This window comes from Bufo bufo, chromosome 4 (genome assembly GCF_905171765.1).
Source record: "Bufo bufo chromosome 4, aBufBuf1.1, whole genome shotgun sequence".
Classification (NCBI taxonomy): Eukaryota; Metazoa; Chordata; class Amphibia; order Anura; family Bufonidae; genus Bufo; species Bufo bufo.
The window spans coordinates 80,346,830-80,369,614 of record NC_053392.1 but is presented as its reverse complement, the minus strand read 5'-3'; the positions used below and the strand labels follow the sequence as shown (position 1 = coordinate 80,369,614).

The window sequence follows — 22,785 nt, the reverse complement described above, 5'->3', positions numbered from 1 at the left end:
GTGCGAGGAGAGGCAGATCTAACTATCCCATCATTGGAGTGTTAAGGTCTCAAGGGCCGAAGGGCATTATTTCTGCGCTGTACACACACCTGCTCAACTATCGCATGAATGTGTCCCCATTGACGGTTGAGAATAGGTGGAGGCTGTCTATTCCTTCTTTATCTTCTGAGGATTGGTGTGAGGCTCTATCAGTCCCAACGAAGGTATTACCTTCCATTAATAATAAGCTGGTTCAATTATTCATACTGCACCGCAGCTACCTCACTCCCTCCAGGCTACACAAAATGGGACGTCTCACCCATAACAGGTGTCACAGGTGCGAAAATGAAAATGCTGATTTTTGGCGCATGATCTTGGAATGTGAGATAATTCGTCAATTCTGGACATCAGTGTTAGAGGTTCTCTCCACCATGGTCCCGGTTACAGTACCTTTATGTCCCAAATTGTGTATCCTGGGTGTACTGAACGAGGAGTCCTGGTCGCATTACCACAGAATCTTTCTGGGGGAGGCTTTGTTTCTCGCCAGGAAGGCCATAGCTATACGTTGGATGGGGGATAGACATCCTACACTAGGGCAATGGATTTCTCTAGTAAATCACGCAGTCTCTATGGAGAACTTTGTTTTTAAGCACAGAGGGTGCCCACAGAAGTTTCAGAAGGTATGGGGAGAGTGGTGCTCATCCCCGTTAACTCTGCGCGCAACACATATGTACTCAGCGGCCGATGATTCGGCCTGACAACCCAATTGTTCTTTAGACGGCTCTTTCTGTTCGTAGCAGTGTGCCTGATATGCTGTCCCTTTTACCTCCGTAACTTTATTGTAACCTCACCTTAATTGATCTGTTACATTGTTGATGCTCAATATGTACTAAATTCCATGTAATTGTGACATTCTTTGAGGCCCCTGCGTGGGCAAACATCATGCTTTATCTGAACCATACTTGTGCTGTTTACTCCTAATAAAACGAGTTAAAAAAAAAGAACAGAGCTGCTGGTCACACATTTGCTTGGCTACTCTATTCATTTCTATGGGAATTCCAGAGATAGTGGAGCGCTGTACTCGTATATCTCCAGAACTCCCATAGAAATGAAAGGAGCAGCCATGAGCATGTGCGATCGGCTGCTCTGTTCTTTTAAGGGTAGTTGCAGGGGGTACAGAGACCCTGTTCTTGTGATCAGTGGGTGTCCCAGCGGTAGGACCTATGGATAGGGGATAACTTTAACCAACCGGAATACCCCTTTAATAGAATTGCAGGTTTGGTATAATACTACAATTGTGTTTTTTTACCAACTATGACATATTACTGTGTATGATGTAGAGCAGGGCTGGCCAACCTGCGGCTCTCCAGCTGTTGCAAAACTACAACTCCCAGCATGCCCAGACAGCCTACAACTATCAGCCTACAGCAGGGCATGGTGGGAATTGTAGTTTTACAACAGCTGGAGAGCCACAGGTTGGCCAGCCCTGATGTAGAGGATGAAAAGTGGATCAGAAGATTAGGAATATGATGTACATTGGTGTAATGATCATGGTCACAGGGGGTGTTACCAGACCTGCAAGGAATGAGGGCCCAAGCCTGCCCAGATCAACGAGCAAGTGCAACTTTCAGCTGTGTCTGGATCTTCAAGATGCAGAACCAGTTTAAAGATGTGGAACAGAGAACCTTTGGCTCACTGACTCCAGCAAGACACAGACTGATTTAGACCTGTGGCTTATCAAATGTCTGGAGGTTGAGCTCCCAGGAGGTCGCTGTATCTCACAGCAAGCATGAGCGAGTGGCCGCTCATCACAGGAACACGGCTAGGTGAGTTTCAGGTTTATTTTTTTGTTACCGATCCGTGAGTGCGGACCCACTGTGCCAACTAACCAGTTTGACTTTAGGCTACTCCTAAGGGTGTTATTCTGGAACTTCCCTGGTATTCACCCTTTAACCCATGTACAGTACATGGATCTAGACTTCGCTGCAGGGGATAAACCGGACCACTACCTCTTCGGATAGTCTCTGTGTAGTTGGCAGCTCACCCACTGAGGTCAGGGGCTCTGGTGCAAGCATCGGGAGCTCAAGGTACAGAAAATGCACCAAAATAGCAGTGCAGTCTCTTTTGTTCATTCATTTTGCATTGTGTTAATTTATTAAAAATAAGCTACTGTATTAAAGTTTCTATTTTTTAAATAATTCTTACTTTGCAGCATTTTTTTCCATGCCTTTTGTACAGTACTGTATTTTCTGACATTAGTACTGCAATTGTCCAAAATGAACGTATATAGCGAGCATTTGGAAGCATTAAAATTAGTCCCAAGTGGCTGTGGAGTATTTTTTGCAATAGTGAGATGTTCCTCAGATGGTGTAGCTGTGCTTGACCTTTTCCCTCTACAATGAGTAAAGCAGTTACATGTGTTTAAAGGAGATAACTGTTGAGAGTGTATGAATTCGGCAGAGCCCCTACTTAAATTTTTCATACTGATGCCCTTATTTTATTTTCAGATGAAAATTCTCCTGCAAACTTTTGGGATTCGAAAAACAGAGGTGTAACTGGAACTCAAAAAGGACAAATTGTCTGGAGAATTGAGTCTGGTCCCTATTTTATGGAACGTAAGTAACCTTTATAATTGGGGAGTGTAAGTTGGTAAAATAAAATTTATTATGATGATTTGCGCCTGTTTTGGTTATATTTCATGTGTGTTGGGCAGACATTTCTCTTTAGTCACATTTATTGTTATGATTGCGACTAGTCTAAGATTTTACGAGGTATTTGCACTTGTTTATTTTTTCTGTCTATTTCGTTGATGGAAAGTGTTTCGTCATTGGAAAAGTGCGATTTATGTATTTGACTTTTTTATGTATTAATGTGATTTCTAAAAGTGTGCAAAACAGCGTATGTTGCCTCTCCTAGTCAGATCTTTTGCGACTCAAATGATGGTGAAAGTCATAAAAAAAAACAAAAAAAAAACTTTCTTACACATTACATTTGCGACCTTCTAAATCCACAGTGGCCATAAATTACACATACTAATTATGACACATCTTTAAGAAATCTTAAAAGAATGGCAACAACTCAAATAGAATCACATGATAAATTGAAGAAAATGATACTTTCTAACAATAGAAAAACAGGTGCAAAAATACTCGTACAGGAAAGGCATACAATTATAATAGCATGATAAAGGTGCCCCTTTGAAAAAGTACAGGAGGGGGTGTATATCTTACCCTGGATGCTCAGATGGGTGAGGTAAAAAGAATCCAGGAAATTGTGGTTTGCGGAGGCACTTTTCTTTACAGTGTTTTATGGGCTGGATGTGTGGAATAGGCAGTTAGTTGTTGGTAATGGAACTTGAAGTACACCACTTTCCCCCAGTCCAGTGTTGGCTAACCTCCGGCACTCCAGCTGTGGTGAAACTACGACTCCCAGCATGCTCCATTGTACATTATGGGAGTCATACTTTTACCGCAGCTGGAGTGCTGAAAGTTAGCCATTACAGCCCTAGTCCGAGGCAAACCAAGGTGTAGCTGCTGGGTTCATCACTGTGGGGATAAATAAAGGACTGAAATGTTTTTTCCGTGTCAGAGCCTGAAAGCTGCATGATCTGTTGCATGAGTAAAGTCTGATCTGTTGTCTGCTGTATTCCTAAGTGAGGAAACCTATAATCAGTTAGCGCCCAGACGGGCAGATGTTTTCTTTATGTTGCTATGAAGCTGCTTAAAGTGACTGCATAACTTTGGCTGCCTTGATAATATTTTAGAAGAGCAATTAACAGTGTTGGACTTTTAACCTGTTGGAGCCTGTGGATGTCATCACCGAACCCACCCAGATGCCAAAATCGCAACAGTAGCACAGCATACTTTGCCCCTGTCACATCTGTGACAGGTCTCAGAAGGTCTGAAAGATTATCTACGCATTAGTGATCTGGCAGCCTCTTTTGGTTTCACTTTGTGTGTTGCTGGTATGTCCACACCTCCTGTTCAGGTGTGGATCATGTGACCTTTACCTCGCCCTATTTAGTCTGACTTTACCCATCACTCCTTGCTTGGGATAGCTTCATTTGGTTTTAGAAGAGCTGGAGTGTGGTTCTTGTTGGAGTCCTGTTCATTCATCATCCTCAGAAGATAAGTGTTGTGTTTTTTTTTTCCCCCCCCCCCCCCCTCCGGTTGTTTACTAGGCCTCAGTGAGACGCTAGTTCCTTCACCAGGGAAGGAACGGGTGGTCTCTGCCCTGTCATTATCTTTAGGGCATCCAAGGGTCACCAGGGTTTTCTAGGTTTCTGTGTATGGGTAGTTCTACCATCGAGAGGTGCCCATACAGATAGGAGTTAGGGCCAGGAGCAGGGTTTTATAGGTGGTGACCCTTTTCCTTCCCTAGCGGTGAGGCCTAGTGTCTTTCCCCTTCCTTGTTCTCTTTTGGTGTTCTCCCCTACTACATCCGTGACAGCCCCTGTCTGAAACATATTCTACAGTTATATCATTTGTATAAAATGTGTCTAAGCACAATAGAATAAATATGTCACAAATGTAACTTAGTGCAGAAGATTTATGTCCGGCAGTGATGACGGTCCTTTGTTTTATCTGTCATGCATTCATCCAATGATGAAGAGAAGGCATCCCAGAACAACCACAGTTGAAATGCCCCTAGAAAAGCAACCCTAAATGCATCTCCCTATCTGAAATCCATAAGCATCAGTTCCCAGAGTACATGGGCAGCTCAGGGATCAAGTTTGACAAAGCAGGGCTCAGTGGGATAGACTTTAAAAAAAAAAAATTCACTGGTGACTTGATTAAGGTCTCCTGCACACGAATGTGTGCACCCCATGGGCGTGCTGCGGCCCGCAAGTTACGGGCCGCAATGCAGGAACAGCAACCGTGGGGCAGCCGCAGTGAATCGCGGACCCATTCACTTTAATGGGTCCGCGATCCGCCTGTTCTGCAAAAAGATAGGACATGTTCTATCTTTTTGCGGAATGGAAGTACGGGACGAAACCCCATAGAAGCACCCCGTATTGTTCCGTTCCGTGCTTCCGTTCTGCATCTCCGGATTTGCCGACCCATTGAAGGGAATGGGTCCGCATCCGTGATGCGTAATGCACAAGGAACAGTGCCCGTGTATTGTGGATTCGCAAACACGGTCCGCAATACGGCAACGGGCAGCACACGTTCGTGTGCAGGAGGCCTAAGAACTCACTGCTCGGTCAGGGCTACTACGTCTACCACTATTTAAGTCCTTCACTTCCAGAAGTGAGGCGGAATGGGCATCATCAAAAAAAATCTGAGGCCTCCTTAAAACACTGCTTGGACGAACACTCAAAAGCGGAGAGAGCGTATGCAGTAATAGCATATTGCGTGTCAAGTATAATAGCAAAAAGGATGTCCTCATATTGATAACAATACACGGCAATGGCAGCACACCCACCCTAGTACGAAGTATCAGTACAGAGACCTCCAAACCAGACTGCATCCTAGACTATAAATATATGGGTGGGGTAGACCTGTCATATCAAGTCCTAAACCTGTACAGTACCATGTGGAAATCAAAGGTGTGGTACGAGAAACTGGCCGTGCCCATTATACAGATGGCAGTATATAATGTATACAAGCTATGGTGATATATAGGCCAGAGGAGAACTGGTGAACACCCTAATATCTAGAGATCAGGAAGGGTGGACCAGTACTGGAAGTGAGACCACAAGGATTGTACCAGAGCAACATTTCTCTGGCTCAATCCTACTAACTGGCAAGAAGGGAAAATGGTCAAAAAAGGTGCACAGTGTATTCAAAGAGGGGGCTAATAAAGGACACCGTTAAACCAAGTCTGAAAGAATGTTTTGAAATTGGCAGTATTGTAGTACCCTGGAGAACCAGATTAACAAATTATGGGGTGGTTGTCTTCATTGGCACAAGCTGGGCACAATATATTTGCCACTTCAATGGCATATCTGAAAAGAAATTTCTTTCTGCACCATCCGCTGCACATTAGCTTTAGCAGAACAAATGTGAGGTCAAAATGCTCACTACCAGTGATAGTAAGTTCGCAGTGTTCGCCAGCGAACACATGCGGGCTGCCATCTTGACTCACCCGTCCGGCGATGCACAGGTAAGCCCTTACCTGTGCTGGGAGCCGGTCTGAAATCAAATGCGGTCCACGATCCGCTGCGGCTGCCCCACGGATGGTCGCAGCATGACCACGGGGCGCACACTCGTGTGCAGGAGGCCAAAGGCTACTTTCACACACAGGGAAAAATGGACGCGTGACGCTCTTTTTTTTTTTTTTTAAATGGCCGTCACACGTCCGCTTTAATGGTAGTCTATAAGGTTATTCACTTGCCTGTTTTTTGCCGGCCGGTGAATAACGGATGAATGGGACAAACGAAAAGCAAAATCCAGCTCAGTCTCGCAGAGGTAAAATCAATACTTTATTGACTCGGTATAAAAATACATCCAGGAAAAACAATCTTAGTCTACATGTTTCGGGCTACTTAGAATATGAGCCCTTACTCATGACAAGGGCTCACATTCTAAGTAGCCCGAAACATGTAGACTAAGATTGTTTTTACTGGAGGTATTTTTATACCGCGTCAATAAAGTATCGATTTTACCTCTGCGAGACAGAGCTGGATTTTGCTTTTCGTTTGGACTTCAAGTTACCTGCATCCAGGTGCGTTTTTTTCCGTGCTCACAGCAGAGAAGGAGCAGGTGAGAGCAGCTTTCTATTTCTATTGTTATGTGGATGAATGCGACAGTTTCAACATCCATTTCTCAGAAAGGCATCAGTAAAAAAACATAATTTAAAAGCGGATCATTTTGCTGTTTTTAACAGACTTTTTATTTTTTATTGTCATGTGAATGTAGCCTTAGTAGGTGGAGTGATATAAAATATCACTAACATAAAATCTTATGTTCAGCACATTTCCTTTAGGCTAGGTCTACACGACGACATTTGTCACACCAATGTCACGCAACAATTTTTATAATGATAGTCTATGGTGTTGCACTGCGACATGCTGCGACTGCCACACGACAGTTGCGAAAAAATCCATTTGAAATTTTGTGACACCAATGTCGCGCGACAGATATGTGCACAACTACACTGCAACATCTGTCGCGCGACACATATGTCGTCGTGTAGACCTAGCCTTAAAGTCTGCACAAAGTTTTGATGAGATTAAAATCTGATAGATATCAGAGATAAGACCCCTAGATGAAGGAACACGGGTACATACTCGTTCAAAAAAGGAGAGGGTCGGAACATCTAATGATCCCAGTACACTCCTACGATCGTGTAGGATTCTATGATATTGAAATGCCAATGTGTTTGGCAAAGAAAATTAGTTCCAATAGGTTTTAATAAAGTTTTGTTATATGTTTAGGTAAACTTTAAGGCCTCTTTCACACGAGCTTGTCCGGATTAGGTCTGGATGCGTCCCGGTAAACCCGCGCGAGTAGGTACGCAATTGCAGTCAGTTTTGACTGCGATTGCGTTCCGTTGTTCAGTTTTTATCGCGCGGGTGCAATGCGTTTTGCACGCGTGTGCTAAAAAACTGAATGTGGTACCCAGACCCGAACTTCTTCACAGAAGTTCAGGTTTGGGTTCAAGGTTGTGTAGATTGTATTATTTTCCCTTATAACATGGTTATAAGGGAAAATAATAGCATTCTGAATACAGAATGCTAAGTAAAATAGGGCTGGAAGGGGTTAAAAAAAATATAATGATAATTTATTTCACCTTAATCCACTTGTTCGCGCAGCCGGCATCTCTTCTGTCTTTATCTGTGAGGAAAAGGACCTTTGATGACGTCACTGCTCTCATCACATGGTCCATCACATGATCCATCACCATGGTGACGGACCATGTGATGAACGTAGTGACGTCATCAAAGGTCCTATTCCTCACAGATGAAGACAGAAGAGATGCCGGCTGCGCGAACAAGTGGATTAAGGTGAGTTTAATTTTTTTTTTATTTTTTTAACCCCTTCCAGCCCTATTTTACTTAGCATTCTGTATTCAGAATGCTATTACTTTCCCTTATAACCATGTTATAAGGGAAAATAATAAAGATCGGGTCCCCATCCCGATCGTCTCCTAGCAACCGTGCGTGAAAATCACAGCGCATCCGCACTTGCTTGCGATTTTCACGCAGCCCCATTTACTTCTATTGGGGCCTGCGTTGCGTGAAAAACGCACAAAGAGGAGCATGCTGCGATTTTCACGCAACGCACAAGTGATGAGTGAAAATCCGGATTCAGTGCAGGTGCAATGCGTTCAACTCACGCATTGCACCCGCGCGGAAAACTCACCCGTGTGAAAGGGGCCTAAAGGAGTTGCCCAGGATTGCAAAAACATAGCTGCTTAGTTCCCAAATTGTGGTCCTCTGTCCATGTTCATATTGCAGCTCGGTCGGTTCCAGTAATCCACTGAAATGAATAGAGTGTAGCTTCATACAAAGTCTCTGATACTGGGGATTAAGGGAAGGTGCCAGGTTCATGCTGGGATCTCCAAACCCAAGACTTCAGACCTGACTCCTGTGGGCAGTCGGGTCATTTGCATGCAATGGGGGGAATTTATCACCCCCTGTACTCTAGAATTCTGTCTTCAAAATGTTGCAACATAAGGCTTTTGTGGCTTGTGAAGGTCCCTTTTTTCCATTTTTACAACACTCCAGTTTTGAAAAAGAGGTGAAAAGTAGACTTGGTTAGCTATGTTAATGAGTTTCACTCTGGGATTATGACTCAGACTTTTTAAAAAGTCCCAAAGTCACTGGAGTAGGGGGTGGTGCAGAAATTGGAGTAGCATTTGTAGACAAAAGTGTTAGGTTTCAAGATGAGGCAAATTTTTACAAACAATGTGTTCCTTTTCTAAATTTTTCGCAAACTCCAGGAAAACTGACATCAAATATTACCCTCAAGATAAATGTGCACGTCATGTTATCCACGTTTTTGTACATCTTGATTGCTTTGTCTAAAATCCATTGCACTGGAGTCCTCTTATGAAAATTGTGCCTCTGTCTAATTTCTTCTGGACCCAGCTGTATGTACAGTGGCGTAACTACAAGTGACTGGACCCCACAACAAATTTTTGAATGCGGTCCCTCAGTAACTTCTTCGCAACCCCCCTTCCTGTGGCTAGTTAAAGAGGACCTTTTCACTAGGATACATTTATTGAAATAGTTATATTACCTTACAGTACGGCCCCCAGTGATGTCTTTCCTTTTTTTTTTTTTTTCAAAGGACCCCCCCGTTTTGTCCGCTGTGGTCCTCGTTTGTTTTGGCGCCCCTTATATGCTAATGAGGCGATTCGGTTCAACTAGGCGGGGACTTGAATTTGTCCTGGGCGCGGTTATCTTCTCCCTGGCTGCGAGCGCATCTAATCAGAGCGTCCCGCTCTTAGCCAGTGAGAAGGAGCTCAAGTTCTCGCGAGATTCGTGAGAACTTGATCTTTTACACGTCCCGTGCAGTGCACCATCTTGGAGTCCCCGGCAGAGAGCATCGCAGCTGCATAGGCGGCAGCAGCATCCTGTGGGTAAGTAGGAAAAACAACCCTAGAAAACGAGCAACTTGTTCAACCTTTACTAATACTCCCCCTAGGCAAACGAGCATGATTTTAGTTTTACAAATTTACCTTCCACCACCCCCTAAGGGACTCCAAGATGGCGCACGGCTCGGGATGTGTAAAAGCTCAAGTTCTCGCGAATCTCGCGAGAACTTGAGCTCCTTCTCCCTGGCTAAGAGCGGGACGCTCTGATTAGATGCGCTCGCAGCCAGGGAGAAGATAACCGCGCCCAGGACAAATTCAAGTCCCCGCCTAGTTGAACCGAATCGCCTCATTAGCATATGAGGCGCCAAAACAAACGGGGACCACAGCGGACGAAAAAAACTAAAAAGGGAAAGACATCACTGGGGGCCGCACTGTAAGGTAAAGGTCCTCTTTAAGATCGCTCTCTCAGATCAGGCCCAGCAGCTACTCCATCCGTTTACTACATGTGTATAACTGTATATACTGTCATTGTATAATACTGTTCAGGGGGCCCTGACAATAACCTCTTTTAGTCCTCCTCCTGGGTTCGGGCCCCGTAGCAGCCACTTCCCCTACTCCGCGACAGCTATGCCTCTGCGTATGTATATGTATGTACAGTATATATTTGTGTATATAGTAGATTGCCTTGATCAATAGTGTTTCCGTTAATTCCTGTAACTACTAATCAGAAACTGTTTTTTTTTGCTTTTTTAGCTGAAATAAAAATTTGTTTTAAGTATTATCATGGCATCAGTGGATCTTTGAGAGCGACGACACCTTGTATCACTGTGAAAAATCCAGCTGTACAGGTAAGTTTATCATGTTTAAGTTGAACAGTGTCTGAGTAGCAAGGTGTTCTAATGGTTCCTACACCTTTAATTCCATGTAATGTAGTTATTTAATGGTACCTGGCCGCGTTCCTGAGGTCTGAAGTAACTGTACATGCGTACTGCACACTGAAGACCTTTAGGAGAGGCCAGGAGGCTAGAAAACATCTGACTATGTAACATAGGTTAGCTCCAAAAACATCATCATGTGTCTTGCTACCACCATCGCTGAGTGCTTCCATGGTGTTTCTGTCCGTGCCTCCGCACCGCAAAAAAATAGAACATGTATTTTTTTAACGGTGCGGACGGATCGCGAAGCCATTCAAGTTGAATGGGTCTCAATCCGTCCCGGCCGCCGCAAGGATGTTATTTACTATTTTTTATACGTTGCCTGGGGGGGGGGGGGGGGGGAAACTTTGACAGAAAACTCACACAGAAAAATTACAGTTTTTTTATTTGAGTTGTAGTCTAGGCTGTTTGGTATCCATCTGGATAACAACTTCTTAAAGCTCCATCAATCAGCTGATCACCATGGTCTGTCTTCTCTAATCCCTGGAGACCAGCTGTTGTATCTCTGTGCAGCCGATTGTTTCCATTCCTATGGCGACTGCTGGAAAATGTACTATAACCTGCTGTACTATCGAAATAAGTTTAACACATGGCGGCAATGAGTCTTCCAGAGAGGAAGCTGCTTTTTGCAGTAGCTCTCCAGTCTAGCTCATAGAAAGGGTTCCTGATATGCTATTCTCTTTAGGCCTCATGCACACGGCCGTTGTTTGGGTCCGCATCTGAGCTGCCGTTTTGGCGGCTCGGATGCGGACCAATTCACTTCAATGGGGCCGCAAAAGATGCGGACAGCACTGTGTGCTGTCCTCATCCGTTGCTCCGTTCCGTGGCCCCGCAAAAAAAATATAACATGTCCTATTCTTGTCCGCGCTTTGCGGACAAGAATAGACATTTATATTGCTTCTGTTTTTTGCGGATCCGCGGTTTTATTGACCGCAAAAAACGGCATGGTCGTGTGCATGAGGCCTTAATCTGTTAATTTGTTCAAAATTACGCCATGGACTGGGGACTAAAACCATAGCCAGTGATAGTACGCTGCTGAACATGGGAACCTCAATCTATTCCATACAGATGGTAGAGGTTGTTTTCTGACCACTCAGTAGTTCAAATTCAACACTATGAAAATAATGTCACAAAAATTAAAGAAGTCTCTGAATATCAGAGTAATTGACTATCACTATGACAGCAAATTAATTGACTAAATGGGTGTTACACATTTATGGCATCTACAGGATACACCAAAAATGACAGCTGCTGATCCTACCTCTAGAACAGGCCCCCTGACTCAGTCCAATGGTGGAGACTATGCAAACAGCCAGGTGTGCTATGCTACACCTTTTCCTTAAATTCCATACAAATGAGTGGGAGTTATGTAAAAAGCATAGCACAGCCTCCTCCGGTGGATATGCCTTACTGTACATGTCTGAGATACTTCTCTAAAAATGTTCTCCTTAAACACTAACAGACTAATGTCAAATTTGTTAATGGGACACTAAGGCCTCATGCACACGACTGTGAAAAAAAAGTCAGTTAAAAACGGACACACTGTCAGTTTTCCATAGCCACTTTGCATCAGTGTGTGCATCCATTTTCTGTCCGTGTCCGTTTTTAATGTCCGTTTTGCATCAGCTTTTCATGTCCGTTAAAAACAGACTTGAAAAATGGATGAATTTGATTGGCAGTTATTTATAGACCCACCCTCCTGAGAACACCCTGCTGCCCCCAGCTTTAATAATGCCCCCAGCTAAATAAATGTCCCCCACAGTGTATATCATTTTTTTTTTAACTGCCCCTAGCTTTAATAATGCCCCCAATGTAGGGCCCCATCCTAAATAATGTCCCCCATAGTGTGTTTCTTTCTTTTTTTTTTTTTTAGGGGCCCCAGCTTTATAATGTCCCCCATGGTTTATATAATGCCCCCATAGTGTCCCGCAGCCCAAAAAACCCAAAAACAACAAACCCTAACCTTATCCACTTGCTCGCGCTGCAGCAGTCTCTTCTCTCTTCACAGAACGGGACCTGCCGAAGGTCCTCGATGATGTCACTGCACGCTCCCACGTGGTTACGTTACCACGCAGATCGCAGGTCCTTCGGCAGGTCCTGCTCAATGAAGAGAGAAGAGACTACCGCACCGCGAGCAAGTGGATGAGGTGATTATTATTTTTTTATAACCCCTAAATGGCCTGTGTACCTGTTTTTAATGGCCGTGCACTCCTGTCAATCGGCCGTTAAAAACAGTCCCATTGATTTCAATGGGGTCCGTCCGGCCGTGAAAACGGCCAAAGATAGGACATGTCCTATTTTTGGACAGACGCTATTCACAGGCCGTTAAAAGAACGGCCATGTGAATAGCCCCATAGACTTTCACTGGTGCTAAAAATGGCCGTGTGACGGCCGTTACTTAGACGGCCGTCACGCGCCCATTTTTCCCTATCGTGTGCATGTAGCCTAAATCCTGAAAACAAGAAAAGGCGTGGATGTTGCAGAGAGAGCAGAGCCTCTAGGTGTAACAGCAACATCTCGGTTGCTCCTAGAGGCTCATTTGCATATAATAAAACATCATTTTTCTCAGCAAAGCAGGCACATATGAACATGGGACCAACACAGATGTCTTCAGCTGCCAAGCGCACATGTAACAGGTCAGCCAGTGTCATAGGTACAGATCTGCTGACAGATGCCCTTTAATGATTAGCCAATTTTTTGTGATTTAGCACATGGTCCTTAAGCAGCCCTAACTTTATTATTAGTTGGACTATCAAAAGAATTTTTGCAATTTTTTTACATGACACCTAGGGCTTTTTTTTTTTTATTATTTTTTTTCTTTTGTAGGTTTTATTTCGGAAAAATGTCAATTTTTGAAAAAAGTTTTTTTTTTATTATTTTTTTTAAAATATATCGCTACAAACTGAGACCAAAATAAATTATAAAAATGTGTTCCCTGGTTTTTGTGTTGGTCATTTTGATATAATATGTCTAGTTTCGTGTGAACTGGGTGACTATGGCGACAGATTTGGTTGGCGTGGGCACCCTGAAGATGGTATTATACGACTGCACAATCCCTTTAAGTAACAAACTACTCTGTGTCTTTAAGTTTAATTACCGTAATGCATATTCACTATAAATCCCTGGCAAATGTGGGACCTGTCTCAGAGACTTCCACCCAGAGGGAGAATGGCCAGTTTACGCCCTCTCTATTCAGTGGACAGATGTTTTACTATGTTATTATTTAGCACACATCATGTCTCATGCCACGTTTAATGCTTCCTCTCTCTGTAGATGGGTGCAGATGGTATGGATGGATTTTCTGCTTCTCCGCAAAGCCGAAAGCTTGCTAGCATCACTTTGTCAGGTACTGGTATTAACTGCTTATATAGCGTAAAATCTTAGAGCATTGTAGAAATGTCTTTTAATGTTTTGCTAAAAAGTTCTGATGCAGAAATTTAAGTTGATAAAACAATTTCCACGCCAGCTGTGTTCACATCTGTTTCCATGTGCTCATGTTCATATGGAAGCTCGCATGTTAAATAAGAACTTAAAATGACTTACCGTATATTTCTGCGTATTGTTGTTGTTGTGGCATATCTTTATGATAAATTTCCCCCAAGGATTTTTACATAGCTGAATTTGTTACTGGTTTAACCGATTAATCACTGTAACCAAATACAACTTTGGACCATGTAAAGGAGAAAATTTTTCCAAAACAGATTCATTTTTGGCAAAATACACAAATATAAGCATGCATAAAAAAAAACACACACATATCGTGACAATTAGAGATAGCAAAGTTATCACAGTGCCCCCATAAGGGTTCTTGCATATGAATTTTCTCGGCCATTTTTGGGGGAGGACTAGGCGCTGGCATTTTTATTTTTTGGACAGCTATGTTTTTAGCTGCCGTGTTTTGGTTTTTGGTGCTTTTGCTACCTTGCCTTACCAATAGCATTATTTTCATTGCATTTTCCCCTATAGTGAGGGAGATGTCAAAACACCTGATGCTGTATTTTTTGAAAAGAAGCCAGATAGACGAAAAAGCCACCCAATTTACAAAAACGCCAATAGCAAAAATAAAAATGTTAGTGTGGCCTAAGCTTCATATTTGTCATAGACCTTCAGCTAACATCTGGAGCTGGCATGTTTCCTGCAAAAATGCACCTTAAAACGGAGATGGTAAAAACACAGCTAAAAATGAAAAAAGTTCAGAAAAAAACTATGGGTAAAAGACAGGGTAGCACAGCACTACAATATCGATGATCAACTCCCAAAATAAGTCATCAATATCCGATTGGTGAGGCTCCAACTCCCCGAAACCCCTGCTTCAGCTGCAGAATTCCCTGCGCATTGTCTCGCCTCTAGAGGCAGAGCAGTGTAATTACAACTTTCACTTGAATGGGACAAGCAGTTGTAATTACACAGCCCTACCTCTATAAGCAAGATGACACGCAGGTAAAATCGCACGAGCACCACTACCGCTTTAAATAATCAGCAGGGGTACCGGGAGTCAGACCCCCCCCCCCATCTATTGGATATTGATGACCTATCTTGAGAATATTATTATCTTGAGAATAGGTCATCGATATTGTAGCGCTAGACAGCCCCTTTAAGGGCTTGTGCACACGACCGTTGCCCGTATTGCGGCGCGCAAACAGCATTCACTTGAATGGATACGCAGTCCGGAAGTGTGGTGCGGAACGGAGGCACAGAACCCCCACGGTGGATTTTCTGTCTGTGCCAACACACCGCAAAAAAGTAGTGCATGCACTACTTTTTTTGCCGTGCGGACAGTCGGATGCCGATCAGGGACCCCATTTAAGTGAATGGGTCCTGCATCCACATACGGTAGCCCTACGGTCGGTGCCCGTGCATTGCAGACTGCAATTTGCGGTCCGCAGCACGGGCCCGGCCGGCACACGTTTGTGTGCATGAGCCCTAAGGCTATCCCTATGCTGGATACAGATGATTCAGGAGTGAAGCTTCAGCAGCTCTGTCATCTTGATGTATTCAGTGCTGTATTTAATCCCTCACATCTGTTTGTCCTTGAAGCAGCTGTCTCCACTGTGTTTTGTTTTGTTTTGTTTTTTGCTTGACCTTGTTTTACGGGAAATTCAGTTTGGTTGGGTCCTTGGCAGTCCTGGATTAACTTAATTGAAATTACAGTGTGATTGGATTGACCTGATATATCACCTGCAACCCATGCAATACAGTATAAATCTCCATTTGCTTTTTTTTAATCTAATTTGCAGTAGGGAAAAATACTGTACATTTATTATTGCTATGAAGTCTGAGCACCATAAGAAAAAAAAAAGTACAAAAATCTAAGGAAAAGTGATCAGAAGGGCATATGTACTCTAAAATGTTACCAATTACCTGCAAACAGCCTCTCACACATTTCTGTCCTCGACATAGAAATAAAAAGTTATGGTTTCAGAATATGGCCACACAAATAAATAAAACTTTTTTATTTTTATTTTTAAAGAAAATTTTATTTTTGTCTGCAAAAGTAGTAAATTAGAAATAGTTTAACCCTTTGAGTCCCTGAATTTCTTTACTTTTTTTTTTTTTGCTTTTGCCTTTTAGTTTTTCACACCCTGCCTTCCTAGAGCCATTTTGATGCTTTTTCTCCATTTAGCAGTTCGCTGTATGGGATAAATATTTTTATGTTTTAATAGTTCGGGTGGTTTCGGAAGTGGCGATGCCTATGATGTTTTTCGTTTTTTAATTATTTTTGTTTTAATTTTGGATTTGCATTTGTTATTTTTTTAACACTTTTTTAAAGTGTACTTGAAAATGCTATCATCAGATCGTTTCTCATAGACACCAATGAATTAGCACTGCAGTCTATGAGAAATTTGCTGTGTTCCAGTCAGTGGCGTAGCTAGAAATGACTGGGCCCCACAGCAAATTTTTGAATGGGGCCTCCCTCCCCAGTAATTTTTCACAACCCCTTCCTTTCATGCCACCCCCATTCCTGTGACTAGTAAATATCGCTCTCTCAGACCAGGCCCGGCAGCTGTTCCATCCGTTTTATACACTGTCTATACCGTCACTGATTATCATTTTATTGTGTAATACTGTTGAGGGGGCCCTGACCAAATCTTTTAGTCCTCCTCCTCCTGGATGGGCCCCTTCTGGGTCAGGGCCCCAAAGCAGCTGCTTCCCCTATAGCTACGGCGCTGGTTCCAGGGTCTCCATAGTTTTGGCAGCCTCAGAGAATGCAGAGAAAGAACAGTTTCCCCAGTCACCACTAGGGGGAGCAGTTTCAGCTCCAGAATTGCTGCGCTTCTGAGTTTTCAGCCTTTGGCTGCCATGGTCACATTTGACCACTGAATCTGAAAGGTTAAATGTCTTATCTGAGTTATGACTCATTGCATGCATTAGCCCTGGGCCTGTTTGAAACAGCAGAACCCTGGCCTCTATGGCACTTAATGCATTATTTAAAGAGACGACCAGTCGTATAAGGGTTTAAGGAGTTGCGCCACCTCAGTCACTGGTCAGATATGCGCGAGTCCCACCTGAATCTCTAGAACGGGGCCCCTTAAAGTGAACGTGGGTGCACTGCGCAAGCAGTCACCCTCCATTCACTTCTATGGAAGAGCAGAAAATAGCCGAGCACCAGCTTGGCTATTTCCGGAACTCCTGTAGAGGTGAATAGAGAGGTGGACGCGCTTGCGCTGTGCACTCTCCATTCATTTCTATGGGAGTTCTGGAAATAGCCATTGAAGTGAAATGAGAGCACGCCACACATGTGCAGCAGTGATGGCCAGTTAGCAGTGTTCGCCAACGAACACATGCGGGCTTCCATCTTAACTTAAAAGTCCGGCGATGCACAGGTAAGCCCTTACCTGTGTCGGGAGCCGGTCTGAAACAAATGCGGTCACCGGGAGCAGGCAGTTTCGAGAACAGCCGCCGGGGGCCTTCATCGGGCTGTTCTCGGGACTGCCTGCTCCCGGTGACCGCATTTGATTTCAGACCGGCTCGCGGCGCAGGCACAGGTAAGGGCTTACCTGTGCATCGCCGGACTTGTGAGTTAAGATGGCAGCCCGCATATGTTCGTTGGCGAACACTGCAAACTGGCCATCACTGATGTGCAGTGCGCTTTTGTTCACTTTCGGGGCCCCATCATAGAGATAGGTGCGGGCCTCATCTATGATTCATCAGCATGCCGCACAGACCTGCACCCCCTTTGCCATGTCACGGTCATATGACGGCCGTGCTTCATCTGACAGCACCCTCCAGGTACGGCACAGCTGGCCGCATGCTCCCATGCTTACCCACCCATCTATGTTTCTATGTAACATAGCAGAGCTGGGTTTATAAAGCTGAAAACACACAGAGGTGTCTTATGTTGTTTTTCTGCACTTCTGTGGTTTTAATGGTATTTTGTGCACTTGTGGTTTTTGGTGCAGTTTTTGCAGTAAAAATGCCAGCTCCAAATGTTAGCTGAAAGTCTATGGGATAATATGAAACGCAGGATACATGTGTTTTTTTGCCTAGTGGCATTTTTTGTAATTGGTGACTTTTCTTTCTCTCTGGCATTTTTTAATGCAGCATAATAAAATTTTGCTGTTTTTATTCGGGTGTTTTTTCATCCCGTTTTCTATAGGAGACACAAACACCTGAACAAAAAATGCCATCTACACATATATATTGCAACAATGCCTTTCTGCTTTCACATCTGCGTTTTTAATTCAGGTTTTGACATCCGGCAGAGGATCTCAAAACCTGAATAAAAGGATCCGTTCCATTTAATACATCCTAATGGCTCAGTTTTGGCCAGATCCGGTTGTATTAAAGTTACTTTTATGCTTGCGGTAGCTTTCTCCTGCAGGCTGTTCCGGCGGGGGAACAGCCTGCCGGATCCGTGCTAACGCTAGCCCACCGTGCCGCCGGAAGTCCGCTCTGGCCCTGTTCACTATAATGGGGGCAGGCCGGAGGTCTGGCCGCAGCACGGCAAACATGCCGAGAGGCTGCCGAACAAAAACGACAGCATGCTGCGGTTATTGTCCGGCCACCTCTCGGCACGTTTGCCGTGCTGCGGCCGGACCTCTGGCCTGCCCCCAATATAGTCAATGGGGCCAGAGCGGACTTCCGGCAGCACGGCGCAATAGTGGTAGCATGGATACGGCAGGCTGTTCCCCCGCCGAAACAGCCTGCCGGAGAAGGCTGTCGCTAGTATGAAAGTAGCCTTAGGCTACTTTTACACTAGCGTTTTAGTTTTCCGGTATTGAGATCCGTCATAGGGTCTCAATACCGGAAAAAAACGCTTCAGTTTTGTCCCCATTCATTGTCAATGGGGACAAAACTGAACAGAACGGAATTCTCCAAAATGCATTCCGTTCCCATACCGGAGAGCAAACCGCAACATGTAGTTTGCTTTCCGTCCTGGAATGCGGAGCAAGACTGATCCGGCATGACCCCAATGTAAGTCAATAGAAAACAGATCTGTCCTCCATTGACTTTCAATGGAGTTCATGACGGATCCGTCTTGGCTATGTTAAAGATAATACAACCGGATCCGTTCATAACGGATGCAGACGGTTGTATTATCGGTAACGGAAGCGTTTTTGCTGAACCCTGCCGGATCCAGCAAAAACGCTAGTGTGAAAGTAGCCTTAGTCAATGGGCGCCTGATCTTTTTTTTTTTTTCTGTAAGGGTACTACAGAACACTAGCGTTATTCTTTTCCGGTATTGAAATCCGGTAAAGGGTCTCAATACCAGAAAAAAAACGCATCAGTTTTGTCCTAATGCATTCTTAATGGGGAGCAATCAGTTCCGTATGCATCAGGATGTCTTCCATTCCATCCCTTGTACGTTATTTGACTGGACAAAATCCCGGAACACTACCGCACTTGCCGGATCCGACATTAATTTCCATAGAGATGTATTAATACCAAGTGTTCCAGAAATTGCCGCGTTGCCGGACCCGGTTTTCCGGTCTGCACATGCGCCGGGACATAGGAGGAGCTATTTTTGCCTTTGATCTTTGAAAAAAATAAAATACCGGATCCGTTATTCCGGATGTCCAAAAGAGAGAGAGAGCAGAAATCCAGCTTCCAATACAAACGTGGCAGCTTTTATTGAGAGAGTGCAATAAGTACCAAAATGGAAGTCCATATCTATGCGTTTCAGATAATGGAATACTGATCCTTACTCATGACAAGGATAGACTACACAGACTTAGATTTATATAGTGACCAGCTGAAAAAATCAGGTGACCGCAATCAACCATAGCCACACCTTCTTACAAGATAAAATACGTAGTGTTCTTATGTTTCAATGTTGCAATAAAAAACAACCTTAAAAACAACGTTACAAAAAGAGTCAATAGTGAAGAATCAAATCATGTCTGTGATTTAATCCCTTTGGAATGCATGAACCCATATGCATGAACCCCTCATGCATTCCAAAGGGATGAAATCGCAGACTCTTCCAATCAGAGCGCGTCTGTCAACAACTGATTGTTTTCAGAGCATTCTGCTTTGCAAGAATTGGAAAAGATGCCTGACATCGTAATTAAACAGGCCGATAAAGGGGGGCCGTGGTGGTCCTGGACAAGCTCATATATAAGTCCCAAAATCTCACTATGCTTGAGGACACCGGCACCTTTCTTGAGCTTGCCCACGACCCTCTATCAACGGGATCTTCTTTCACTTTTGTCCCTTGGTCTACAGGGAGGGTTCATGGATCAGAAGCAAGTAGATTTTATCCATGTTCCCCATTTTTCATTCCCTACCTAAGATTCATAAGGATGGTTTTCCCCCCCTCCATGCGTCCAATAGTGTCCGGCATCAGCTCTTTTTCTGAGAAACTATCTGCTTGGGTTGATAGTACACTGCTCAAAAAAATAAAGGGAACACAAAAATAACACCTAGATCCTAGATCTGAATTAATTAAATATTCTTCTGAAATACTTTGTTCTTTACATAGTTAAATGTGCTGACAACAAAATCACACAGAAATTTAAAATGGAAATCAAATTTTTCAACCCATGGAGGTCTGGATTTGGAGTCACACTCAAAATTAAAGTGGAAAAACACACTACAGGCTGATCCGACTTTGATGTAATGTCCTTAAAACAAGTCAAAATGAGGCTCAGTAGTGTGTGTGGCCTCCACTTTGCTGTATGACCTCCCTACAACGCCTGTGCATGCTCCTGATGAGGTGGCAGACGGTCTCCTGAGGGATCTCCTCCCAGACCTGGACTAAAGCATCTACCAACTCCTGGACAGTCTGTGGTGCAACGTGACGTTGGTGGATAGAGCGAGACATGATGACCCAGATGTGCTCATTTGGATTCAGGTCTGGGGAACGGGCGGGCCAGTCCATAGCATCAATGCCTTCGTCTTGCAGGAACTGCTGACACACTTCAGCCACATGAGGTCTAGCATTGTCTTGCATTAGGAGGAACCCAGGGCCAACCGCACCAGCATATGGTCTCACAAGGGGTCTGAGGATCTCATCTCGGTACCTAATGGCAGTCAGGCTACCTCTGGTGAGCACATGGAGGGCTGTGCGGCCCTCCAAAGAAATGCCACCCCACACCATTTCTGACCCAATGCCAAACCGGTCATGCTGGAGGATGTTGAAGGCAGCAGAACGTTCTCCACGGTGTCTCCAGACTCTGTCACGTCTGTCACATGTGCTCAGTGTGAACCTGCTTTCATCTGTGAAGAGCACAGGGCGCCAGTGGCGAATTTGCCAATCTTGGTGTTCTCTGGCAAATGCCAAACGTCCTGCACGGTGTTGGGCTGTAAGCACAACCCCCACCTGTGGACGTCGGGCCCTCATATCACCCTCATGGAGTCTGTTTCTGACCGTTTGAGCAGACACATGCACATTTGTGGCCTGCTGGAGGTCATTTTGCAGGGCTCTGGCAGTGCTCCTCCTGTTCCTCCTTGCACAAAGGCAGAGGTAGCGGTCCTGCTGCTGGGTTGTTGCCCTCCTACGGCCTCCTCCACGTCTCCTGATGTACTGGCCTGTCTCCTGGTAGCGCCTCCATGCTCTGGACACTACGCTGACAGACACAGAAAACCTTCTTGCCACAGCTCGCATTGATGTGCCATCCTGGATAAGCTGCACTACCTGAGCCACTTGTGTGGGTTATAGACTCCGTCTCATGCTACCACTAGAGTGAAAGCACTGCCAGCATTCAAAAGTGACCAAAACATCAGCCAGGAAGCATAGGAACTGAGAAGTGGTCTGTGATCACCACCTGCAGAACCACTTCTTTATTGGGGGTGTCTTGCTAATTGCCTATAATGTCCACCTGTTGTCTATCCCATTTTCACAACAGCATGTGAAATTGATTGTCACTCAGTGTTGCTTCCTAAGTGGACAGTTTGATTTCACAGAAGTGTGATTGACTTGGAGTTACATTGTGTTGTTTAAGTGTTCCCTTTATTTTTTTGAGCAGTGTATTTTACAACCTCTGGTCCAAACTTTTCCTGGCTTCCTGTGTGATACCACATCTGTTTTACAGGCTTTTCATGACTCTACCTTGAAGCCGGAATTTATTTGGATCACGGCTGATGTCACTTCACTTTATACTGTGATTCCGCATGATTTAGCCATTACCTCCCTCGAATGGTTTCTCAGCATCTATTCAGATTACTCTGTCATGTTTAAAGAATATATTTGTCAAGTTGTCCTTTTCTTGTTAAAACATTATGTGTTTATGTTCAATCACCGTTTTTTTCTGCAACTTACCGGCGTCTCGATGGGAGCTCAATTATCACCATCTATGGCCAACATTTATATGGCTTTAGTGGGAGCATCATTATCTATTTTCATCTAGCAACTCATAAGGGGCCTCCTTGGAGTGGTACGGCCGTTATATCGACGATCTGTTGTTTGTATGGTTGGGCGATCGGGTGGCCGTGCCACTCTTCTGGGGCTACCTTAATGATAATACATGCAACCTTAAATTTATTCTTAGGCTGGTTTCACACGGGTGTTGCGTGAAAAGGTGTGGGTGCGTTGTGGGAACATGCGCGATTTTTCCGCGCGAGTGCAAAACATTGTAATGCGTGTTCTGTAGATTGTATTATTTTCCCTTATAACATGGTTATAAGGGAAAATAATAGCATTCTTAATACAGAATGCTTAGTACAATAAGGCTGGAGGGGTTAAAAAAAAAATAATAATAATTTAACTCACCTTAATCCACTTGATCGCGCAGCCGGCATCTCTTCTGTCTTCTTCTTTGCTGTGCACAGGAATAGGACCTTTGATGACGTCACTGTGCTCGTCACATGGTCCAATCACATGATTCATCACCATGGTGAGGGACCATGTGATTGGATCATGTGATGTGACGTCACCACAGGTCCTTAGCCGGCAGCTCAACATTACAGAAGAAGACAGAGATCGGCAACTACGCGATCAAGTGGACTC

At 44.3% G+C, this 22,785-nt stretch overlaps 1 protein-coding gene across 3 annotated transcripts in view; it reads left to right on the top strand.

The window, feature by feature from the left end:
• HECW2 (HECT, C2 and WW domain containing E3 ubiquitin protein ligase 2) overlaps nucleotides 1–22,785 on the top strand; it is a 222,162-nt gene that overhangs the window by 106,458 nt on the left and 92,919 nt on the right. For all 3 annotated transcript variants that reach the window (XM_040427416.1, XM_040427415.1, XM_040427417.1), the window contains 3 exons: nucleotides 2,487–2,594; nucleotides 10,216–10,310; nucleotides 13,671–13,743. In XM_040427416.1, coding sequence (XP_040283350.1) covers nucleotides 2,487–2,594; nucleotides 10,216–10,310; nucleotides 13,671–13,743 — 276 coding nt within the window. The remainder of the gene's footprint in view (nucleotides 1–2,486; nucleotides 2,595–10,215; nucleotides 10,311–13,670; nucleotides 13,744–22,785) is intronic.